At 42.5% G+C, this 21658-nt stretch overlaps 1 protein-coding gene across 4 annotated transcripts in view; it reads left to right on the top strand.

The window, feature by feature from the left end:
* SIRT5 (sirtuin 5) overlaps nt 1-21658 on the top strand; it is a 165147-nt gene that overhangs the window by 89642 nt on the left and 53847 nt on the right. For all 4 annotated transcript variants that reach the window (XM_086965094.1, XM_086965096.1, XM_086965093.1 and 1 more), the window contains exons 5-6: nt 5174-5261; nt 7929-7982. In XM_086965094.1, the coding sequence (XP_086821220.1) occupies nt 5174-5261; nt 7929-7982 (142 nt within the window). The remainder of the gene's footprint in view (nt 1-5173; nt 5262-7928; nt 7983-21658) is intronic.

Raw genomic sequence — 21658 nt, 5'->3', positions numbered from 1 at the left:
GGAATGTGACAGATGTCGCTGAGTCCTGAATGGTGGAGACCACTTCAGCTTCTCCGCGGCCCGGCAGATCTCAGACATGTCGCTGAGTCCTGAGTCGTCAATGGCAAGGACCACCTCAGGGTTTGGTACCGCTAAGCCTGTGAAACTCAAGTTTGTGCCACGTGGTGGTAAGCTCATGATGGCCACATGAGTTTGGGGTGGGACTAACCCTATGCATATGAAGTCCGTGCCAAGGGGATGGTAGGCTGCTGACGGCCATACAGCTGAGGGTGCGACTAACCTTCTTCGCAACTTTTCATGGACGCTTTATGGTTGAGACCCGTGGAGCGTTCGCCAGCTAGTCAGCACCGGCAATAAAGGCTGAGACGCTGTCTATCTATTCTATTTGTGTGGTAATGTGGCCTGTGCCGCATGTGCCAGATGGGTGTGGTGTGTGTGCAAACCTGCCCTCAAAGAGTGGGCGTGAGATGTTGAGGACTAGACCACTGACCTGCACACCAACAACGAGTACGCCTGCGACAGGTAGCTATGTGGGGGCAACGTCAGAACTTAATCTGAATGGCACGTCGTAGCGTGGCGTACGACGGAACAGGGCAGGGATAGACACAATGACTCGGACGGATTGTAGTACTGCGTCTGGGAGTCGAGCGGACGGGCTGCAGCTGTTCCTCTGTGAGCCTGGGTCCGAACTGTTGATAACTCACACTATATAAGTATTGAAAAACCGTTTTGTGATTCAGTCCGTCAGCTGGCATCTGTCCGAGGCATTTGTGAAAAGATATTGGAGTTATTTCTGTGAGTGATACCCCTTTGACGCTCCCTCTCCCCACATTACCAACATACCCCCAACAACCTTCTTGGGCCCGGAAGTGTCCCTGTGCGGTTGGAGGAACAAGAATCTTAGTCATGTATAGATTTACATATAAAAAATTGTATTTAAAGAAAAGAACAACAAATAAGACTAAAGGGAGTCTGGTGCTGTGGTCGCTGCCACAAAGTTGGGGTCACTGCCGTTCAGGACTCAGGACACAGTTACACATGTGGGATTGGTTTGTGTTAATCCTAAATGGTATGCACCTGTTACAACGCATTTGTTACAACGCACTACTGTTACAACGCGACTTTTACAACGCATACCATTACAACGCATTGCGCTGGGGGGCGCTATAGGATAGGGAATAAGTATAATTTACTATCCAACACCTTCCCTAGGGTCCACGGGGACTGGAGTTAGAATAGTAAATTATACTTACCACTATCCAGCACCCCAAAGCGCTATGCGTTGTAATGGTATGCGTTGTAATGGTCGCGTTGTAATGGTAGGTAGTTGTAACGGTATGCGTTGTAACATGGTACATCCGTGTTAAATAGGGTTAGTGGCACCAGAAGCATTGAGACTGTATGAGCCTGTGATGGTGCTTGGTATGGACGGCCTCACTGGGAGTAATGTGTGTTTGCCTACTGGACTGCGTCATGTGGAATCAGGACTCTATCTGAATTGTGAGCTCTGCTGACCATAGTGTAGGCCAGAGGTAGCGATGACGAAGGGCCCACAGCCACTGCGCCTAGACACCCTAGGGTATTAGCTGTGCATTAAAAATCCCATAAATAAATGTGCATACGTTGGTGGCCCCACTGGCCTGCGTAGTGCAGGTTCAGTGGCACCACTTGTCGACAGACTTCAATCTAAATACTCCTCCCTAATCGAAGGGAGTGAGGTGCTGTTGTCGCTGCCACGAAGTTGCGGTCGCTGCAATTTAGGACTCAGGACACAGTTACACATGTGGGATCGGGTTGTGTTAAAGAGGTTTAGTGGCACCAAGTGTTGCCGCCGCTGCATATGGAAATATGCCTCACTGATCGAAGGGAGTCTGGTGCTGTGGTCGCTGCCACAGATTTGGGGTTACTGCCATTTAGGACTTAGGGCACAGTTACACATGTGGGATCGGCTTGTGTTGAACAGAGTTAGTGGCAGCACGTGTCCCCAGCCTTCCATATGGCAATATGCCTCACTGATTGAAGGGAGTCTGCTGCTGTAGTTGTCTCACAGAGTTGGGGGTCACTGCTATTCAGGACTCAGGACACAGTTACACATGTGGGATTGGCTTGTGTTGAAGACAGTTAGTGGCACCATGTGTCGCCGGTTTTTCCACAGTGTAGGCCAGAGGTAGCGGTGAGCAAGGGCCCACAGTCGCATGCATACGTTGGTGGCCCCACCGGCCTGCGTAGTGCAGGTTTAGTGGCACCACGTGTCGCTGGCCTTCGATATGCAAATATCCCTCACTGATTGAAGGGAGTCTGGTGCTATGGTTGCTGCAAAGAAGCTGGGGTCGCTGCCATTAAGGACTCAGGAACCAGTTACACATGTGGGATCGGCTTGCGTTGAACAGGGTTAGTTGGCACGACGTGTCGCCAGTCTTCTACAGTGTAGACTGGAGGCAGCGGTCACCAAAGGCTCACAGGCAGGTGACGTTGACTTGAGCTGCACTGTTTGGGAGCATTTGGTCTTCTTAAACCATTATAGTCTCTTACACAATTTGCGTAGCTACTAATCTTGAATTGTGAACCGTGTAACCCCAGTGTAGGGTGCAGGCAGGGGTCAGGATGGGCGCACAGCCATGTGGCGTTGAGTTGAGCTGCACAGTTCGTGGCACCTGGAGCACTCGGCGTGTGCGCACCCTGCAATGATACGTGGTCCCGGCGGGCCGCACTGGGAGCAATGTCTTGCCTTGATAAGGCCACGTGGAGATGACTTATGGTGCAGTGAGTTAGTAGCACCTGAAGCACACAGCGTGTGCTTCAGGTGCTACTGATGATGTGTGGTCCCGGAGGGCCGCACTGGGAGCAACGTCTCTTGCGAACTGGACTGCGTCATCTGCAATCGCCACTGCATCTGAATTATGAGCACTGATGTCCTCAGTGTAGATCGAAGACAGTAGTTAGCATAGACATCGAGGAATGCTTTTTCTCACTTCTTGACAAAATCCGAGGAAAAAGAGTACAATTCTCTGTGCAATTAATGAATCAAATTGTGAACCGTGCTGTCCGCAGTGTAGATCGAAGGCAGTAGTCGGTACAGACATAAGTCTGCGGTGCTGTGGCGCTGGGTTCGCAGGGGGCTTGTGGGGAGAAGGCCCCGTGCCAGGGTGAGGGCCGCCGCACTTGCAGACTCTTTGGTCTTCCCAGAAGTGAACCACGCCTAGGGCCAGGCCTATTTATTCATACTCCTACGCTGGAGTGGCATACGTTGGATCCGACCACTCCACTTCCAAGGGGGACAACACAGTTACATGGCCGAGATCTTCCCCACTGCCTGAGGTAACCTGGTTGCGTCCACTGTGCACTACTCTACAAGTATCAATAGTATATCTCCACATGGAGAGATTTGTGGTTTGCATAGTGAGGTCTGTGCAGCACATCAGCGTTACACTTGGCATTGTGTGCATTATTATTGATGGGTGACTTTCTTTTTTCATATATAGTTGGTTGCCACATCTCCCAAAATTCAGCTATTGTGCGGCTGAGGGACCATGGTATTTTAGGAAGGTCCATTGGCATGTTTTGCGCTGCCTCAGCGGTAGAAGCGGGGGGTGGTCTGGGGGTGAGGTTCTGGTGGTGGTGGTGCTGGGTGTTGTCTTGTGGGGTGTCGGAGCTGCATGATCAGTAGCTGTATCACGTGCTAGATGTGGCTGTGAGTTGGGTCTAATTCACGCAGTAGATAGTCGATCTCCTTATACCAGTTAAAGGTTGATGTTACTTTGTTACTGGTAAGTCGGCTTATCGTCTGCTTTTTGGATCGCATTGCAGATTTGGCTGGTTGTTTAAAATATGGGGAAGTGGTGTTTTTGTGTATTTTTGTGCACGGGAACGCCTATTTTGCATATCATTAGCGTTAGTTGTGGCTCTCGTTTGTGGCAATTTTGTTGGTGGAAGGTATCGATGGAAGAGTGGTGAGATCTGCAGTTTTCACCAGGTTGAGAATAGGATGATAATTAAAAAACAGAAAAAAATATGTTTAATGAACATTATAATTAGAAATTAGCATTTAAAATACCTTTCAAATTCACTGAAAAACCATAGGTTTAAGGAACATTATAGTTAGAAATTAGCATTTAAAAAACATTTGAAATTCACTGAAAAAAACATAGGTTTCAGGAACGTTCTATTTGGAAATTAGCATTTAAACAACCTTTGAAATTCACTGAAAAAAACCATAAGTTATACAGACGTTCTAGTTCGCATTTAAAATACCTTAGAAATTCAGAGAAAAAACATAGGTTTCAGGGATGTTCTAGTTAGTTGGACATTTCACTCATACAAAACGATAGAAATTCCGCTGTTATAGTTAGTTGAGCTAACTATAACTTGCGTCCCCATGGTCAGTGACATCACTGATGACATCTCAAATGACATCACTGATGACATTGCTTCAGGCCCCTCTACATAAGTAGAGGGGCCCGAAGCAATTTGCTGCCTGGCCCTTGAAATAAATAAATGTACATAAAGGACCGTGGGTGCGAAAGGGGCAGCAAAGGTAATGGTGGGATGAAACAAACATAAAACTGGGTAGGGAAGTTATGGGAAAGTCAGCACATAAGGTAGAGAGTAACACAGGGTGGAGGAAAAGCACGTAGAAAGAGCAACACTGTGCAGGGGCGAAGCATATGAGGAAAATAGAAACACGATGTACAAGAGGAGAAGCGCGTAAGGGAGACAGCAACATGGAGCGCAAGGAGGAAGCACATGAGAGAGAGAGAGTGCAGTACGGAGGGGGGAGAGGTGGAGAAGGACACGAGACAAACTGTAGAAGAAGAAGAAGGCAAGTCCTTAATTAAGAAGCATGCAAATGAGTGACCATAAAGTCAACTAATAGTAAGCAATAACTGGGCTCCAGGTCTACTGGAAGTCCACAACAGGTCTTTGCAACCAGATAGCTTGTGCTGTTTGATAGGTCAGACCTACAAAAAAAAGCTACTAGAGCACTATTCACCCACTGTTCCCCTCCTGAAGCCATGGGCAACACTGGCAGAGCAATGTAGACACCGACAAGTCAGAGGTCGCACTTACGACCAATAAATATACGACTCACGTGGTATCCTACTATATAATGTGTTCTGCTGCCTTCATATGTTGAAAACATCTAAACTTAGTATTTCTATACTTTGTATTTCAGGCAGCTTATTCAAAACCAGGTGCACCAATTGTGGAAACGTGGCAGAGAATTACAAGAGTCCAATATGCAAAGCTTTAGAAGGAAAAGGGTAAGTATACTTTCAATGTTCTGCGTACAGTTTATGGACCCTAAGTACATTTTTAGAGCCTACTCAGAACACTTACAAGAACATATTGCTTGAATAAAATAAGCAAGCTGCAGGCATGCATTTTCATTTTCACTTTGTCATGCATTTATTTGGAGGCTTGCACAATATTCTGCTAAAGTTATAAAAAGATTACTGGCATGACCACAATATTGAACTGTCCTTGTACACCTGTATCACATTGTATGAAGAACCACCTTTAATATTCCGCACCTAATCCTGTCGGCAATAGCTGAAATGTTCCTCTAAGGAGAACTGCACATCTTTAAGCATTCTCGTGGAAGATAGCGACTGACAAACGAGCATAGCACAGTTTTTTCCCCACCCACTGCACAGCGTTGCAGTCTATTTTTTGGCTTGCCTATGACTTACCTGCAGAGAGCATGCCACTTATTACAAGAATTACCATTAAATAGTTAATTGGCCGGCACTCGCTTGGCACAGACATTCGTGGCCACTTTATCTTACAGCTAAGGAACCTATATATCCTCATAAGGTACATTTGAAGAGATAACATTTCAAAATCAGTTGGCCGTCCAGACTAACCTACTCTTCTGGGGGGAGGTTTTCTTCTTGACTGCGTCAATGATCTGCGGTCCAAACTTTGCTGCTGCTCATCTACAGCTGTGCCCCATCTATGCAGCCAGGTTCTGCTCAAATTCTGCACGTTTGCCAATATTACTTCCTTTGAACAATGTTCACTCATTGGCTGCCTTCATTTGAAAAACTTTCTTTTGACCTGTGACTCTGTATTTTACTCTGGTATGTGCATTTCTCCTCGATTTGTCTTTTTGATGTTTTAGAGACCAATGCCCTGTTTCTGTACAAGTGCTGTGATTTTTTTTGTTTGTTCTGGATTACAAATGGAGGTGAACATACATTTACATCATAGTAACAAATCAAGCAATGTGACACATGAACATTGTGTCGACTAAATTCTCTAGATTTGAGTGCGCAACTCGGCTTTAGAAACAAGTAGAAGAGTTGCTGCTTGAGGCTGATCTACTGCAACTGCCATAGCCTACGGGTGAGCATGCATCACTTACATTGTATTAATTGACCTCATGGAGATTTTTCAAAACGTCTTGCAGTTATCTAAGTTGGTTGTATAGAAATGTACGCCTCATATTTTGACAAAACTTCACACAAGAAATCATAAATATAGATCTACTTGCATCTTTCACATGGCACTGAAATCTGACTGCTGAAGGGATGTTGAAGAGAAAATCAGCCCACTGTGTATTGCATGCCACATTCAAACATGCACTGGCAAAGCCAATAGGTTTGGTCTTGCCAGTCTGGTGCAATGGTTATTGTTTTTTTACAAGCATATGCCACAAACATAAATAGAAAAAAAGCAAGCAGCTGCCTAAACATAGCTGTCATGTGCTTACAATAAAAATCTTACAAATATAAAAACATTGTTGTGGCTGTTTTACTCGTGATTGTATTAGTAGTGTAGTGATACTAGTGATCATTTTTAAATAACAAGCCTGTCGGTTGTGCCGAGAATAAATTACCGCTTAACTAATCACTCAAATAGCAGGCAGCTCTAAATGTAGAATACTACTTAAACACTTTGTAACAGCAACTTCAGAAATTAAACGTAAAACCGATCATCATTTTAACTGGCCAACCGTACAGACTAAATAAGTAGCTAATATTTAAAATTATTATAAATCTAACTTTAAACTAGATGCTTCACTTCGAGAAATCATCTATTTTTCATTGTATCTAAACAATGTGAACAGGCGTTGTGCAGTCATTCAAACTGAAGGAGCAAATGGGAATGGACCAGATTATCCTATGCTGTGGCGTGGTGGGTTTAGTAAAGTATGATTGGCCACCTTACAGACCAATGGTTGAAGTCTGCGGACCAAAAGCCACTCTATGTATACATATTGTGTATGTGTTTTTGTTTTTGGGGAAAAATTAAGAGGCTGGCGAGACGGGTAAACCAGTCTCAAAAAGACCAAACTTAAAAGGGATTTGGGGAAGTGGAAATCACAGAAGGCAGGCACTTCCCGTCTAATGGTGAAAAAAGTAATTCTATAATTCTTTACAGTAGTAACTTTGGGTGCAAAAACAGTTCTGTGATGAAAGAGCGAGAGATACGTAACATGTACGTTGCTACTTGACGTGTGCGTACTCACGTGTGTGAGAGAGGCTTATGCTGTATTGGGTGCTGTGACTTTTACATTGCTGCTGGCCATTTTGCACTTTGCACAGCATGGCATGATGAGAGCTTGCACTGCTGCTGCATTGCAGTGTCCTTGTTGTGTATGTTAAGTGTCCCTGATGTATACAACTGTAGTGTATTGTCTCCATCTGTTCTCCATTGAGAGCAAAGCTTCAAGTGCTGCTGATGAAATGGTACCTGTTTTGTGTCTTTGTGTGTGTACTTTAAGAAAATTATTTAATTGTACAACTAAAATTGCTGTGTCAGATTGTTTTTCAGTCTTTCAAGGAAATAAGTGGAATTCTAGTTGTGGTTCAATTCAGTGCGAATATGGAATTATTATCAATCCGTTTTCATTGAAGTGTCTTTCACAGTGGCTTGCAAATGTTGGCACGTTTTTTTTTTCAACTTCTCTTTCTGGTTCACTTTAGTGCCCCAGATGCGGACACACAGGATGCCTGCCTTCCAGTAGGAGATCTTCCTCGGTGAGTAGGACAGTCTTTGTGCTAAATATTTCATCATACACTAAAGGAGCCCAAAAACAAAACTTTATTTCTACTCTGTGGAGTTTATTTGATGTCTTACTTTCGTATTCTTACTTGATTTGGAGGTGACCATGGAGAATTCCTACGCATTTGCACTTGAAGTTTGTGGTTTGCTACATTGGCTTCTTCTGAGCTCATGGTCTACTTTTTAAAAGCGTAATTTTGTTGGTCATGTGTTTGAATCTTAGCAGGCCAATCTCAGTTTCTGTCTTTCCGACGTGGATAAATTGAGTATCATAAATTGAGTAATAGTGACATCAGTTGTTTGATGCGCATAGATAAGGAAAATGTATAGGATGCTGTCGTATATATACAAACAAACACAAGTGTTTGTGATAAGTGTTTACATTCACCATTTGTGTCTGGTTTATATAGCAAGCATGATAAACTGTATCTGATGACCAAACAATTTGATTACATACGTGACAGAACTCCAGAACATGAAGCAAAACATTTTCTTTGCATGTTCAGTGGTGGAGGGTGTGGTTCACTGGTCGAAGATCATTAAAAAAAGAATGGGAACTGTGATGCTGTGCACAAAGCGGGCAGGATGAGTGAGCGTGGGCGGAGTGAAAGGTGTGGCAAACAAAATATTCTGTAAATTTTTTCAATCTTTCACCTTCATGTACCTACATATAAAATATGATACAGATTAAATAAAAAATAAATGCCAGCTAGTTTGAACATTGGGAAATGAACTATCGTACATTATAAAACCTCTGTTAGTTAATGCATTGCAGAGATCTGTGTCTGTAACCAGAGAGCCACAGAATCCAATAATTGGTTGATGCAGTGGAGACTAGATATTTGTGTATGGTTAGTGCTATGAGATCACAGTCTGGGATTATGAGTCCTTATTTTAAACTTCAGATACAGACGGTGTAAAATAGGCTGATATAAAATGTGCAAAAAGGTTCAAGAGGAAGTGCTTCCAAAAAAATATAGATTTTAGTAATACATAGGGCCATTTTTTGTAACTTCCCATTAAAAGCACACATTTCAAAGCTCAGTGGGCCACTCCCTTGAAATAAAACTTTCACCAGAAAGCTTCAAGTGATTACATCTATTAAAGCGAATACTGGCCTCAAAAAACCCTTGCAGATTGACCAGTTGCGCACATTTACTTTTCTATCAGGCAGCAGGCACCCTGGCAAGAAGGCTTGTTTAGCTGTCTGCTCCTCCCTCTGTTTCAAAGCACAGGAGACTCCCTGCCTTACACTTCTGCTGATGCATTTCAGCTCTTGGAATTACCCATCCCGGGATGATCCTCTTTTCTCTAAAAGTAAGGGAACTGTTTTACTAAAATTAGAAAAGTAGAGGCAAGTCGTACACTCCGATCCTGCCCACTTCGCCCTCTGGTGTGGTTTTAATAGTCTGGATGCTAGCAACGAATGCCATTGTGCTAGAAAATGTGAGTTTTCTTAGTATTATGGAATAATAGAAGAAACAATGTTCCTAGTAAGGGGTAACCAGACCTCCAGATGTGTAGGACAGCAATGCCTTCTCCGGATCAGTAACTTAGCAATTATATCATGGCTCCCGATGCAGGCAAGGAAAATGGAGCCTTTGGCTGCTGTTGGTGTAGTAAAATACAGCATTGTCAGGGGTCAGTGGGCCCCTCAGGACTCTGGACCCTGATGCCACTGGACCTGCTGCCCCAATGGTAGTTACGGATCAGCATCTGTTTGTGAAAAGTTAACGTCCCAGTAGAACATCTGTCAAGACGCTGTTAATAGGAACAAGGCTGTTGCAATGTTCAAATACTAATGAGGTTGCTAGCTAGTTTTCAAATCTATGCTTTAATCTACTGTTGAAACAATAAACATTGCCAGATGCTGAAAATGGCATGATTAAACTCCAAAACAATAAACAAAAAATTAAACTAGTTTAAACATGTGAAACACTAATCACTTTGCATTTTTGGAAACGTTTGAAGCAGTTTGTTTAACCATAGTTATTTACACATTTAAAATTGTTCGTAAATGTATAGCAGCATGTTATAGTCATAAAATGTATGCATCTGCATTTTGAAAAGCATAAACCTGCGAGATGCGCCCCTGATTTTGCTGGACTGAGGGCAGGCCCGGATTGGGAAGGCGGGCGATCGGGCATTGGTCGATGGGCGGGTGCCTAAGGGCACCCGACACCTCCAGAACCAGCCTACACGAAGGGATGAAAGACGTCGCCGAGTGGATGAAGAACAGCCGCCTGAAACTGAACTCGGACAAGACTGAAGTCCTCATCCTGGGACCATCGCCCTCCGCCTGGGACGACTCCTGGTGGCCCCCCGCCCTGGGCACCACTCCCAAGCCAACAGACCACGCACGCAACCTGGGCTTCATCCTGGACTCCTCCCTGTCGATGACCAGACAAGTCAACGCCGTCTCCTCATCATGCTTTCACACCCTTCGCATGCTCCGCGAGATCTTCCGATGGATCCCGACCGAAACCAGGAAGACGGTCACCCAGGCACTCGTCACCAGCCGACTGGACTACGGAAACACCCTCTACGCCGGAACCACAGCCAAGCTACAAAAAAGACTCCAACGCATCCAGAACGCCTCCGCCCGACTCATCCTGGACATCCCCCGACGCAGCCACATCTCCGGCCACCTGAGGGACCTGCACTGGCTCCCCGTCAACAAGAGGATCACGTTCAGGCTCCTCACCCTCGCACACAAGTCTCTCCACGACCTGGGCCCCAAGTAACTCAACGATCGCCTGACCTTCTACATGCCCACCCGCCAGCTACGATCCACTAGCCTCTCCCTCGCCACCGTACCACGCATCCGAAGAGCCATCGCCGGAGGCAGATCCTTCTCCTACCTGGCGGCCAAGACATGGAACTCCCTCCCCATCCACGATCGGCTGACCCAGGACCATCTCGCCTTCAGGAGACAACTCAAGACCTGGCTGTTAGAGCAGTAACGGAACCCTTCCCCCAAGCGCCTTGAGTCCCTTCCGGGTGAGTAGTGCTCTATACAAGTGTTATGATTGATTGATTGATTGATTGATTGATTGAGGGTCACCCGGGGGCCGATTTTTTTTTTTTTTTTTTTTTTTTGTTTTTTTTTGTTTTTTTTGTTCCTCTTTAAACCGCCCCAGTGGACTGACTTTCTTTCCCAGTCTCTGCCAGGCTACTTTAATGTGGCACCAGTGTCTTAGTCACTCCCCTGCCATGCTGTAAATTGAGGCTGGGGCCAGGTGTTACTTTAGCTTTGGGCCATTCTCATCTTGGCGACCTGCCTCACTTGCCCTTCCAGAAGCAGTGTTATCCCCCGCGGGACCATCACTATTAGACCATGGTGGTGCAGGAAGGGTGGGTTGTGTGCAGGGGCCTCACAGAGGGGCATGTTATATTGGGCTATTCTCACCTGCTGCCCCCCCCCTCCCCCTTCCCTCCTCCTTGGGCAGCAGCAATGTGCTTTTTGACACCTCCGTTGCCAGGTAAGTGCTCTGAGGCTATAATGGGCTGGGGAGGGGGTGAGTAAGGGAAGTGGCCTCCCTAGCAGCCAGATGTTGTCACCTCAACCCCAGCGTTTATTCGGATATGCAGGGGAGAGGAGAGGGTTGCATAAAATTGCCCTATGGTCAGATTTGAAGATGTTGTTGATACTAGGTTTGAGTGTCGGCGTCCGCTCAACATCCTGATTCTGGGCAAATCACTTAATCTCTAAACTGAAAATGAATTTTATCTTGTGTAATGTGACTGGTGCTCATGTACATTGCTCCAATGACTTTGGGATGAGTTCACACTATACAAAACTATATCGAAAAGTAACCGGACAGATTCCAGTGAGACTAAACAGATGGTGATCTATGAAAGGGATGATCAGGGAATGTGGGCCACCGTTTTGAGAGTGCCCGGGCCTAATTGTGATCCCATCTGACCCTGGCTGTTGGCTAAATAGTTGGATTTCATATTATGGATATTGGACAAACGTGAGTGAGAGAGTCTGTGTCGACCAAACTCTACATTTTTCGACAACTGAAGAAGCAGGTTCCAGTCCGGCCACAAGGTGGCAGTAGTTTACAAGAGTTGATCGAGAAAAGCTCCGTATGAAAGCTATCCCTTTCTTACCGTCACTGAGAAAGTCGCAAGCAGAGGCGATCAAAATAAGTCATCAGGGGCCATAAGTATCACGCTAAATTGCAAATGCTGAAACTCACAGAATTTCAGCGTTTGCGATCGCAATTTAGTAATGTGCTATGTATCACACAAAAAACCACTCGCAAAATAGGAAATCGCAAAATGTGCTATTCCCTATGTTGCGGATGCATTTAAGGCATCGCAAATTGTGATTACTTAAATGCAATGTAAGAAGCACAAAAAAAGTGCGATTTGGCCTTAAGGAATCGCAAATTACCACCAACTTCAAGTTGGTGGTAATTTGCAATTGTCTTTAAAAAAAAAAACTTTTTTGATTTTTTTAAAAATGCCATATGTCGCACATACAAGACCTTAGGGCATGTATGTGCCCAACATGTGCTTACATGCATATATGAATATTTCAGGGGTGCTTTTGGCACCCTTGCAACCTTGAAATTGCATTTTCAATTTGTGATTCTCTAATTGGTAATCGCAAGGTATTCCTTATTTGCGAATCTCAATTTGCAATTTGGAAATAAGGAATATGTAGGATTTGCAACATTTTTTTGAAAATCCTACATACATTGCATTTTGCGATTATCTAATTGCGATTCTGGAAAAAAACGCGATTTGAGAATTGCAAAACTCTTTTTTGTTTGATACATATGGCCCTAGGTCTCTGACCGTGTAGCAAATGTATTTAACCCTCTGATCTTGAAAATGTTTAATATCTGTCAAAGCCAGAGTCTGAGCTTGATATGAGTATGTATTAATGTGCGTATTTTGTGTACTGTAATCTGCTGCCCTTGTGTTTACTGCAATGCACTGTGCAGGAGATGTCCTTGTGCCAACCAGTGCCATTGGGATGTATTTGCAAATGTTCTTGGTTTTCGGTTGTTTGCCTTAGTGGGCAACGCTCCGCTGCTGGGTACTATTCGCTGAATAATCAAAGAAATTAGTAGATCTGCCTAACCTCATTAATTCATTTTTGGCAACGAGGAAGGGCTTTTTGTGCGCAACTCACCTTTAGAAACAAATGAAAGAGTTGCAGCTTGAGGCAGATATACTGCAACTGCCATAGTCTGGAGAAGTAGAAAAACAAATATGCAACGTGATGTGTGTGATCTTTTGCATAAAAAAAATAGCCACCTCAGTATTAAACTGTTATGTCCTTATTGGCACATTATTTATGGAGGCACACTGTCAGGCTCTGCAGAATTGGTAGAGCTATCCACTTGGATATAGACACAAATGAGTCAAATTCCAGTTTCTTGGAGTGATACGCATAGGCAAAGATTTCTGTGTTAACCATGCTCAGAAGTTCTCAACATTGTGATAATGACCTAAACCGACCTACCCATGAACTTGTCAAGAAACAATGGATTAAAAAGTATCGCTAGCCTGGTAATTAGCCAATACAAAGATGTGTGTAGGAAATTAAGTTTATTCCATCAACTGAGCACCACAGAGCAAATGCTCTCTTCACGCCCTTTTCCCCTCAACTGCTCCTGCATTGGGAACTCGCGCCATGATTCAATAAAGCTTAACCCACCAAACACACGACATCTCCTTATGTTAAAAATGAAAAATACAACAATAAAACCCTGAAAATAAAAAAAATATAAAACACTAAAAATAGTGCAAAGGTAAGTAAATGCAAAAAGCGGAAATATACATGCTTGCAGTGGTCGAAGTGAAGGGGATCTGAGGGGCACACAGTACCCATACTATTTTAATTAGGGGTAAAAAACAGTTCTTCTATTTTGTGTGAAAAGACAACTGTCCCAGGACTGTTCATTCGAACAGTTGAAATGCTTCAGCTTGGTGTAAGACATGGAGTCTCCTGTGCTGGGAAACTGAGGAGGCCCAGACAGCTAAACAAGCCATCTTGCCAAGCTGCTGCTTGCCTGAAAGATATGTAAATATGCGCAACTGGTCAATTTTCTATTCTAATGAGTGCTCGGAAGCCAGCATCAGGTTCAAACAATGGAGCCACTTCCTGATGAGACACCTTTATTATTTTTGAGAGCTATTGTAAGGGAGCTACCAGCTAAGCTGTGAAGTGTTTTTTTTAATTTTAACTTTTCTTTATTGATTTTAAGTACAGCCATATACACATTATTGGACGATAAGTTCAAGATAATAAACATCTTCACTGAGCAGGCAGTGGTTTACATTGCATCTGATACAGTACTTTCTTGTTCTGTTTGTATATGCATTTCCATTTCAACAGTGGTCGACACACACGGATCCCCTCTATATCTATTCAATTGTGACCACTTCCTATCCCATTTCTTGGGGCACCCGAGCCTTAAAAATCTCCGTTTCAGCCATCATGCATCTATCCATTCTTTTTCCCATAAAGTAACGAGCGGTATGTTCGCTCCCCCCCCCCCGCCTTTCGCCAGCTCTCGTTTCACCAACGTGTACCCTAGTGCTATAAATTGCTGTTTGACTTCCGTGAGGTCAGTCGCCTCCCAAATGTTCAACAGACCCAATTGTGGCTTCATTGCGATTTCCTTTCTCAAGGCCGCCTGCATGTGGTCCGAGAAGTGTGTGCTTTTTAAAAGACAGTTATAATTCTTTTTGCACTATATGTACAGTCTGGGTATTATTAAAGTCTATATTTTGAAAGTACTTTTTTATCTTAAACCATTGTGCTCATTTTGTAGCAGCCTACCTCATATTGTGAGTAATTAAAGTTTCAAATAATGACTTACCTATTCCCAATGCCTTCTGGGACAGACCAGACTGGGACGTTGTAATTGTGATTCTGTTTATATAGCACTTGCTACCCCTGACGAGGCATCCAAGCACTTTTTGGTGAGGAGTACGCTACTCCAGAGCACTAATCATACACAAGTCCCTATTCTCCACCGCACTAATCCGAATTCAATTCTGTGGCTCTCTGGTACCATGCACTAACTAATAGAGGTTTCATAATGTCTTGTAGTGCATTTCCCGCTGATTAACTTAACTTGCATTTAATCCTTATTTAAGCTGTGCGTTATTATATAATGAAGGTGAAAGACTGAAAAAAGTTAGCAAATATTTTGCTTTTTTTTTTAACCACACCTTTGACCATGCTCACCCATCCTGCTGTCCTTGCGTGCAGCATCACAGTTCCCATACTTTTTTTATGCACTTCTACCACTGCCTGCAATAGTCTAACATGTATCACTTTACATGCAAGAAAAATTGCATATAACAATTTACATGCACTAGTATAATATGCAAACCAATTCTTATGTGAAGGTCATAATATGCAAATAACTAAACCGGTCAACCTTCACCCCCTTAATCTTCACCCCGTTAACCATCATCCTCACACACATAATCTGACATCCACACCTTTCTCTTCTGTATTGTTTTCTCATCTGGAGATACACGTACATTACTTCCCTCAAGACCATGAGCATGGCAATTCGTAGTCTCTGAATTCACCTCCGGGCTCACATTTTTCTCCTCTCCCGACCTGACTCTGTTGTCTTCTTCATTCTGTAAATCTAAATCAAGACCAAAATCTTTACAGCACCACCAGTACAATTATCCATGTATACCTATTTTTCACCTTTCAACACAGCAATTCTCTTAATATTCCCCCTCTTTTCCATCTCTCATTTTCACCACATTGTTCAACAACTTTATTACTTCTAAAGGTTCTGAAAACTGACGTTAACATTTCTTCATTCTCCAAAATGTATTAACTTTGACCCACATACCTACAACAGTATCAGTTCACTTTTTGATCCTCTCTTGCAGCCCTACCTTGTTTATACCTCTTATGGGTGTCTTCAGTCTTAACACCTCCATATCCACATCGCATGCAGTAGATCTAACTAACCATGCTGGATTACTCTTAACCCTTTGGGTCCTACCCCTCATAATTTGAAAAGGAGAACACCCTGTGATGACATTGACTGTAGTCCTATACACCAATACAGTTTCTTGAATATGTAGCTCCCACATGTCATTGTTTTTTCCAGCTAACTGGATTGCCCCTTTAAGCACTCTATAGAACCACGCAATCATACCGTTGCCACTGGGATTGTATACAGACGTGGTACTGTGCTTAATGCCCCTCCCTTTGAAATAATCCTTGGCCTTAACTAGGCACAAACTGCAATCCGCTGTCTCTAATGATTTGAACAGGCAAATCCTCACTCTTAAACACTTTGTATAGGAAATATGACACCGTGTCCCAACCACCTTCACCTCTGGACACCTTGAGAACACATCAATAATAACAATGATATATTTAGCTTGGGAATCAATGGGATCAATGATGTCCACAGCAATGGTCTTCCAGGGATCTTTTGGAATAATGGGCTCACTCATGTTAGGTCTCAACGTCTTCAGTGATTTGTCGGCATTCGCATAGCTCACACAATTCCGGACTACACTTTCCACAAACATATCCATTATTAGTCACCTGTACCCCTTCTTCACAGTTTACTTTGTTCTCACAGTTCAGCTGTGACCCTCATGGCATTGCCTGATAATAGTACATCTTAAAGTTACTGGTGGAACCTCTCTTCCTCTTCAAATCATAAATTCATGAATGATAATTTATTTCTAATCTCCCAGAAACATCTTAATTCTGCCTTTTGTACCCCTTTCGTAGGCCAACCATCCACCATATGGTGCAATACTTCTTACAGCATAGTATCTTTTATGTACACTTCCGTCCACACTTCTTTATCCATAACCGGAATACCTTGATAATATATCAAGGCTTTGTGATACCCATCCCAGTCAACACCAACATCTTTAATTTGTAAAGGCATCTTAGACAGAAAATCTGCAGTTACATTGTCTTTCCCTGGCACATATCACTTTATAATTAAAATATTGTAGTGTCAATAACATCCCTGCAATACATGCAGATGCTTTAGCCATACTCTCTGTAGTGAGCCATTTAACCAGATGTTTGTGATCACTTTGTTGTTTGCCCACTTACAAATGATCTATATTGTTCTAAAGCCCACATGCAAGCCAGGGTTTCCTCTTGATAATTGAGTATTCTTCCTCAGAAGGTGTTAAAGCCCAGGAGTCATAGGCAATGGCTACTTCTTCACCATTTTCCTTCAACTGGGATAACACTATCCCTTTTTAACTCGCAAACTTAGTCACTACACACAGATGGTTAGGATCAAAGGCACTTAAAGCAGAAGCCTTGGCAATGGCTGACTCAACATCTTCGAACTCTTTGGCATTCGCTGGTTCACTCCAAGTTACACCTGTTTTTCAGTAATTGGTGAATATTAAAAGTTCTGTCAGAAAAATTCTGAACATATTTTGCATAAAATTCTGATAGACCTAAAAAAGATCTTCCATCATCCTTAGTCAAAGGTGCAGGAGTCAATTGGATGGCTTCCATTAACATAGGTTTGGGTTTAACACTGTCCTTATTTAAAACGTGGTCCTAATATGTTACTAATTCTACATCAAACCTGCATTTACTATAATCTATAGCTAACCCTTTTTCATTTAATATTTTCAAGACCATCTCTAAAATGTGATCATGTTCCTCGTGGTCTTTTCCATTAATCAATATATCATCATATAAAGATTTAACATTAGGTATCTTGGTGCATTAAACGGTGGAAACCTGCCACAGCTGAAGCAAGGCCAAAAGGCATCTTCTTATACTGGTAACACCCCATGGGAGTGACAAAAGCTGTGTAGTGCTTGCTGTCTCATGCAAAGAAATCTTATGATAGGCCGCAGAAAGATCTATTGTGGAAAAAAGGTAGCATTTTGACATATGTCAACATCTCTGAACCTTTTGGTAGTGGAAATTGATTAACAACAATATTATTATTTAAATGACACAAATCCTAATTTTCCCATTACTATTTCTAGCTACTAGAATTGGAGAAATCCACTCAGAAAACTCCACACTTTCAAAAATACCGCCTACTATAAGTTTCTCATACTCTTTCTACACCTCATCTCTGAGTAGAATGGGAAGGTTTCTTGCTTTGTATAACTTTGGACATTAATCTTTTTTTAAACAATCTCCTGCTTCTATTTAAATTTCCAGTTTTTCCATTAAATACTTCTGGACAATTTTTAAACCTAAATCTTCCTCTACACTCCTTTTCACCAACAGTCTTTATGCGTTCAGGACTATTTGGGTTCAACATCGTGTGTAAATTCCCCTGATCATACCAACCTAGTACAGAAGGTCCTCTTTTCGCATACATGCAGTTTTAGCTTTTCGAAACTTGAACCTGAATGTAAGCACTTTAAACTCCAGAATTTCTATTTTCTTACCAGAATACTCTTCTGATCTGACATCAGGCTCATCTAATTTACTTCTCAATCTGTCTGCAAACTTTGACTTCAACGTGTTTTTATTGATGATAGTGTATAGGAAACCAGAATTGGCGTATATTTGAAATGTTCAGACCTCCAACCATCATGTTACATAAAGGTTTTTTCTTTATCATCTAGTTATAGATATTTAGAACATTTGCATCGCTATCATTCACAAGACAAACATGATAGCACCCTCCTTCAGTTTACTAAGTTGTATAGGTTCCTCTATGCTAGAACTGATGTCATCCACATATTTTACTTCAGCATCTTTCTTCTTTTTACAGGCTTGAGAAATGAGCTACATCTCCACAATTTGAACACTTCTGTTTTAACATTGGACATGTTTTGCTATAAGTAAGATAGGATTTGCTGTCATAGCGGGAACAACTTAAACCTTCCCTAATCGTTTCTAAATACATACTATAATTTTTTTTATATGAAAGCTTTTCTTTGTTATCTTACACAATCTTCACAATTCTCATTCACATCTGTTTGAACTGCTTTGGCACCCCTACTAGACAACCCGCCTTCTTAACTAAAGCCAGAATATCCTTCAAATCTGCATCCCCATTGACTCACAATCTTTCTTGAACAGCGGGGTCTTTGACATGCATTACTACTTGAACTCTGATCAAATCTTCCTGCAAACCCCCAAACTTACAATCCAGGGCCAAACATCTAAGGACAGCAACATAATCATCTATGGGTTCTTTCCTTTCTTGTATTCTCGGAAAACAAACTAGTACCTCACAATTCCAATACAAACTTTAGGAGAAAAATAAGTCAAAATCTGTAATAGCATTTTCAAAAACATTGCTATTCATACCCCCTCCAACCTTCCTGTCATTTATTCAACACTTTTAACCCTTCTGGGCCAATTGAATGAAGAAAAATCTTTTATTTTTTGTTCCTGTGACATCTTTCCATCTTCATTGATAGTTTAAGAAATAAACTCTCCATTCTGACCATTTCATACAAGGATTGCCACCTGCAGGCCAAATGGTTGTGGAGGAGGTAATGAGAAATTACGCACTCAATGTAACTGTAAATCGTGTGTGTGCTACACCCTGAGTAACTAGTTCTCTGTGTGAAAACTAAATACAGTGTCCTTTCTTCACTCAAAGGAGCAGTAGTAGTCACAAATGAATAAGTGCTGAAGAAACACACTTAACCTCCTCAAGGGAGTAGTTCACTATGTGTTCCTGAGACCGTGTCCTTTCTTCACCCTGGAACATTGAACAATGACCAAGTAAGAACGATAAGGAAGGCAATTCCCATTAACTTTCAGATCCAGAGGAGCTTGTCGCGCTGAGGGAATAAACACATTAGTGCAGGAAAAATGTTTGAAGATTTGGAGTAATTCCCTGAACTCTGAAGTTTAGGATTAGAAAGTTCCCACTTGCAAATTTCTCCAAAATGTCCACACATTATTGTACGTATGACGACTTTTCTCCGAATGCAATGAGGTAGAAGGTAGAGTGATACGTCTCTCCGTAAGTGGGTGGTCAACTCACACTGCCAGCAAACGTGAACGCGAATGTGGGTAGCGGGTAGCGGACCTGAGATCCAAGCGTGAGCACAAAGATTCAAAAGATGCGCCTAACGTAGAAATGAATGGGTAAGTATTGGGAAGGAATATCCGCTTACGACGATGGTAATTTATCACTTAATGCAGCTATTCCTTTTTAGTAAATGAATCTTTCAGCAGCTGACTCTTCCAAGAGTGCTTGGGTCACGTGCTGGGTATTCTTTCCCTCTGTACAGCGGGTGCTTATTCTTTGGACTGAGAAACGATTCGCGTGTATTCTTGGATGTGGTGCTCAGGTCTTCGCGGCCAAATAGTTAATTAGCCTACACAAGGATTTATGTAGGAAATTGGGTTTATTCCATCAACTGAGCACCACAAAGAAAATGCTCCCTTCACGTCCTTCTCCTCACAACAACTGTCACGGTTCTAGCTCCCACATTCCATTCTGGAACTGGGAACTTGCGCCGTGACACAAAGCTTAAAGCACCAATCACACACAGCCTCTACCCGTTAAATGGAGTATCCATTTAAGTAAAACAGTTTCAGCAGTTTCTAGAGCTTTTTGTTTCTGTTTGGTACGGCATGTTTTTTTTACATCAGCGTGTTTTTCTACTTAGTCCTTGAACAGTAACCAGGTACGTGGGCTATGCTCATGAGAAATTGTATAAAGAGATCCGCAAAGCTGTTGAAAGTTGCCAGCTTACTGGAAACCATACACTATCTGCCTATCCCTCACACTATTTCATCCATCACACTTATAAGCACTGCACCCCACAACACTATGACCACACCTCAGTGATCCTCGCACACGACATGCAAACACTTCCCTCAAAACAAAGACAACACTTCCAGCCACACACCCTACACAGTATAAAATGCTGCCAATGTCGGTAAGCATTTCAGTACCCCACGTAGGGATAGTAAACACTATATAGATGTTGCAATGTAATACAATGCCTGCCCGATGCTTCTTCTTTTGTATCTTCTTCCAGATTCCTGTTTTTCTCTACAACTTTGTGTCTTCCTACTCCTACAGTGCCTTAATCTATTTTCCTTCTTCCCTACTGTAATAAGATGATCTGTAGCCGAGTAGTATTGATTGATGATGTTTATTAGATGGATTTCAGGTTAAATCAAGTAATCATTTAAGTATCATTCAAGTCTCTCCTAAGCCCCACCAGGAGCAGCTCTCTTGCTACTCAGCCCTCTCTTCCAATTGTCATCCATCCACCAGGCACACCACACATTCCATATTACCTCACACACTCAACATTCTACCATTAACCCAGATAGGCTGAGTAGCAAGACAGGTTAATGGGAAAGGCACATGGCATCCAAACCAGGATACTACACCACCTTCCCCCTTAGAAGGAACAAACAAATGAACAGTGTAAAAATGAGTGGTCATTCTACAATTAAGCTTGCATTGAAAAACTTAACTATCATAAAACATAAAAGTATACAATGCAACCACTCCTTCCCCCTTTACACGTAAAACAGAAATAGATTGATAATACATATTTTCGCAAAAAAAAATTTCAGAAGATGTAATGAATAGAATTGACCGTAACCCACACACATGCCAATTGGCCAGACCAGCAAAGTGAAAGAAACGGAAAAGTCAACAATTAAAATATGCGAACGAGAAAATCACCAAAAAGTACTTAAATAAAT

This window comes from Lissotriton vulgaris, chromosome 4_1 (assembly GCF_964263255.1).
Source record: "Lissotriton vulgaris chromosome 4_1, aLisVul1.2, whole genome shotgun sequence".
Classification (NCBI taxonomy): Eukaryota; Metazoa; Chordata; class Amphibia; order Caudata; family Salamandridae; genus Lissotriton; species Lissotriton vulgaris.
This window is presented reverse-complemented; position numbering and strand designations above follow the sequence as displayed.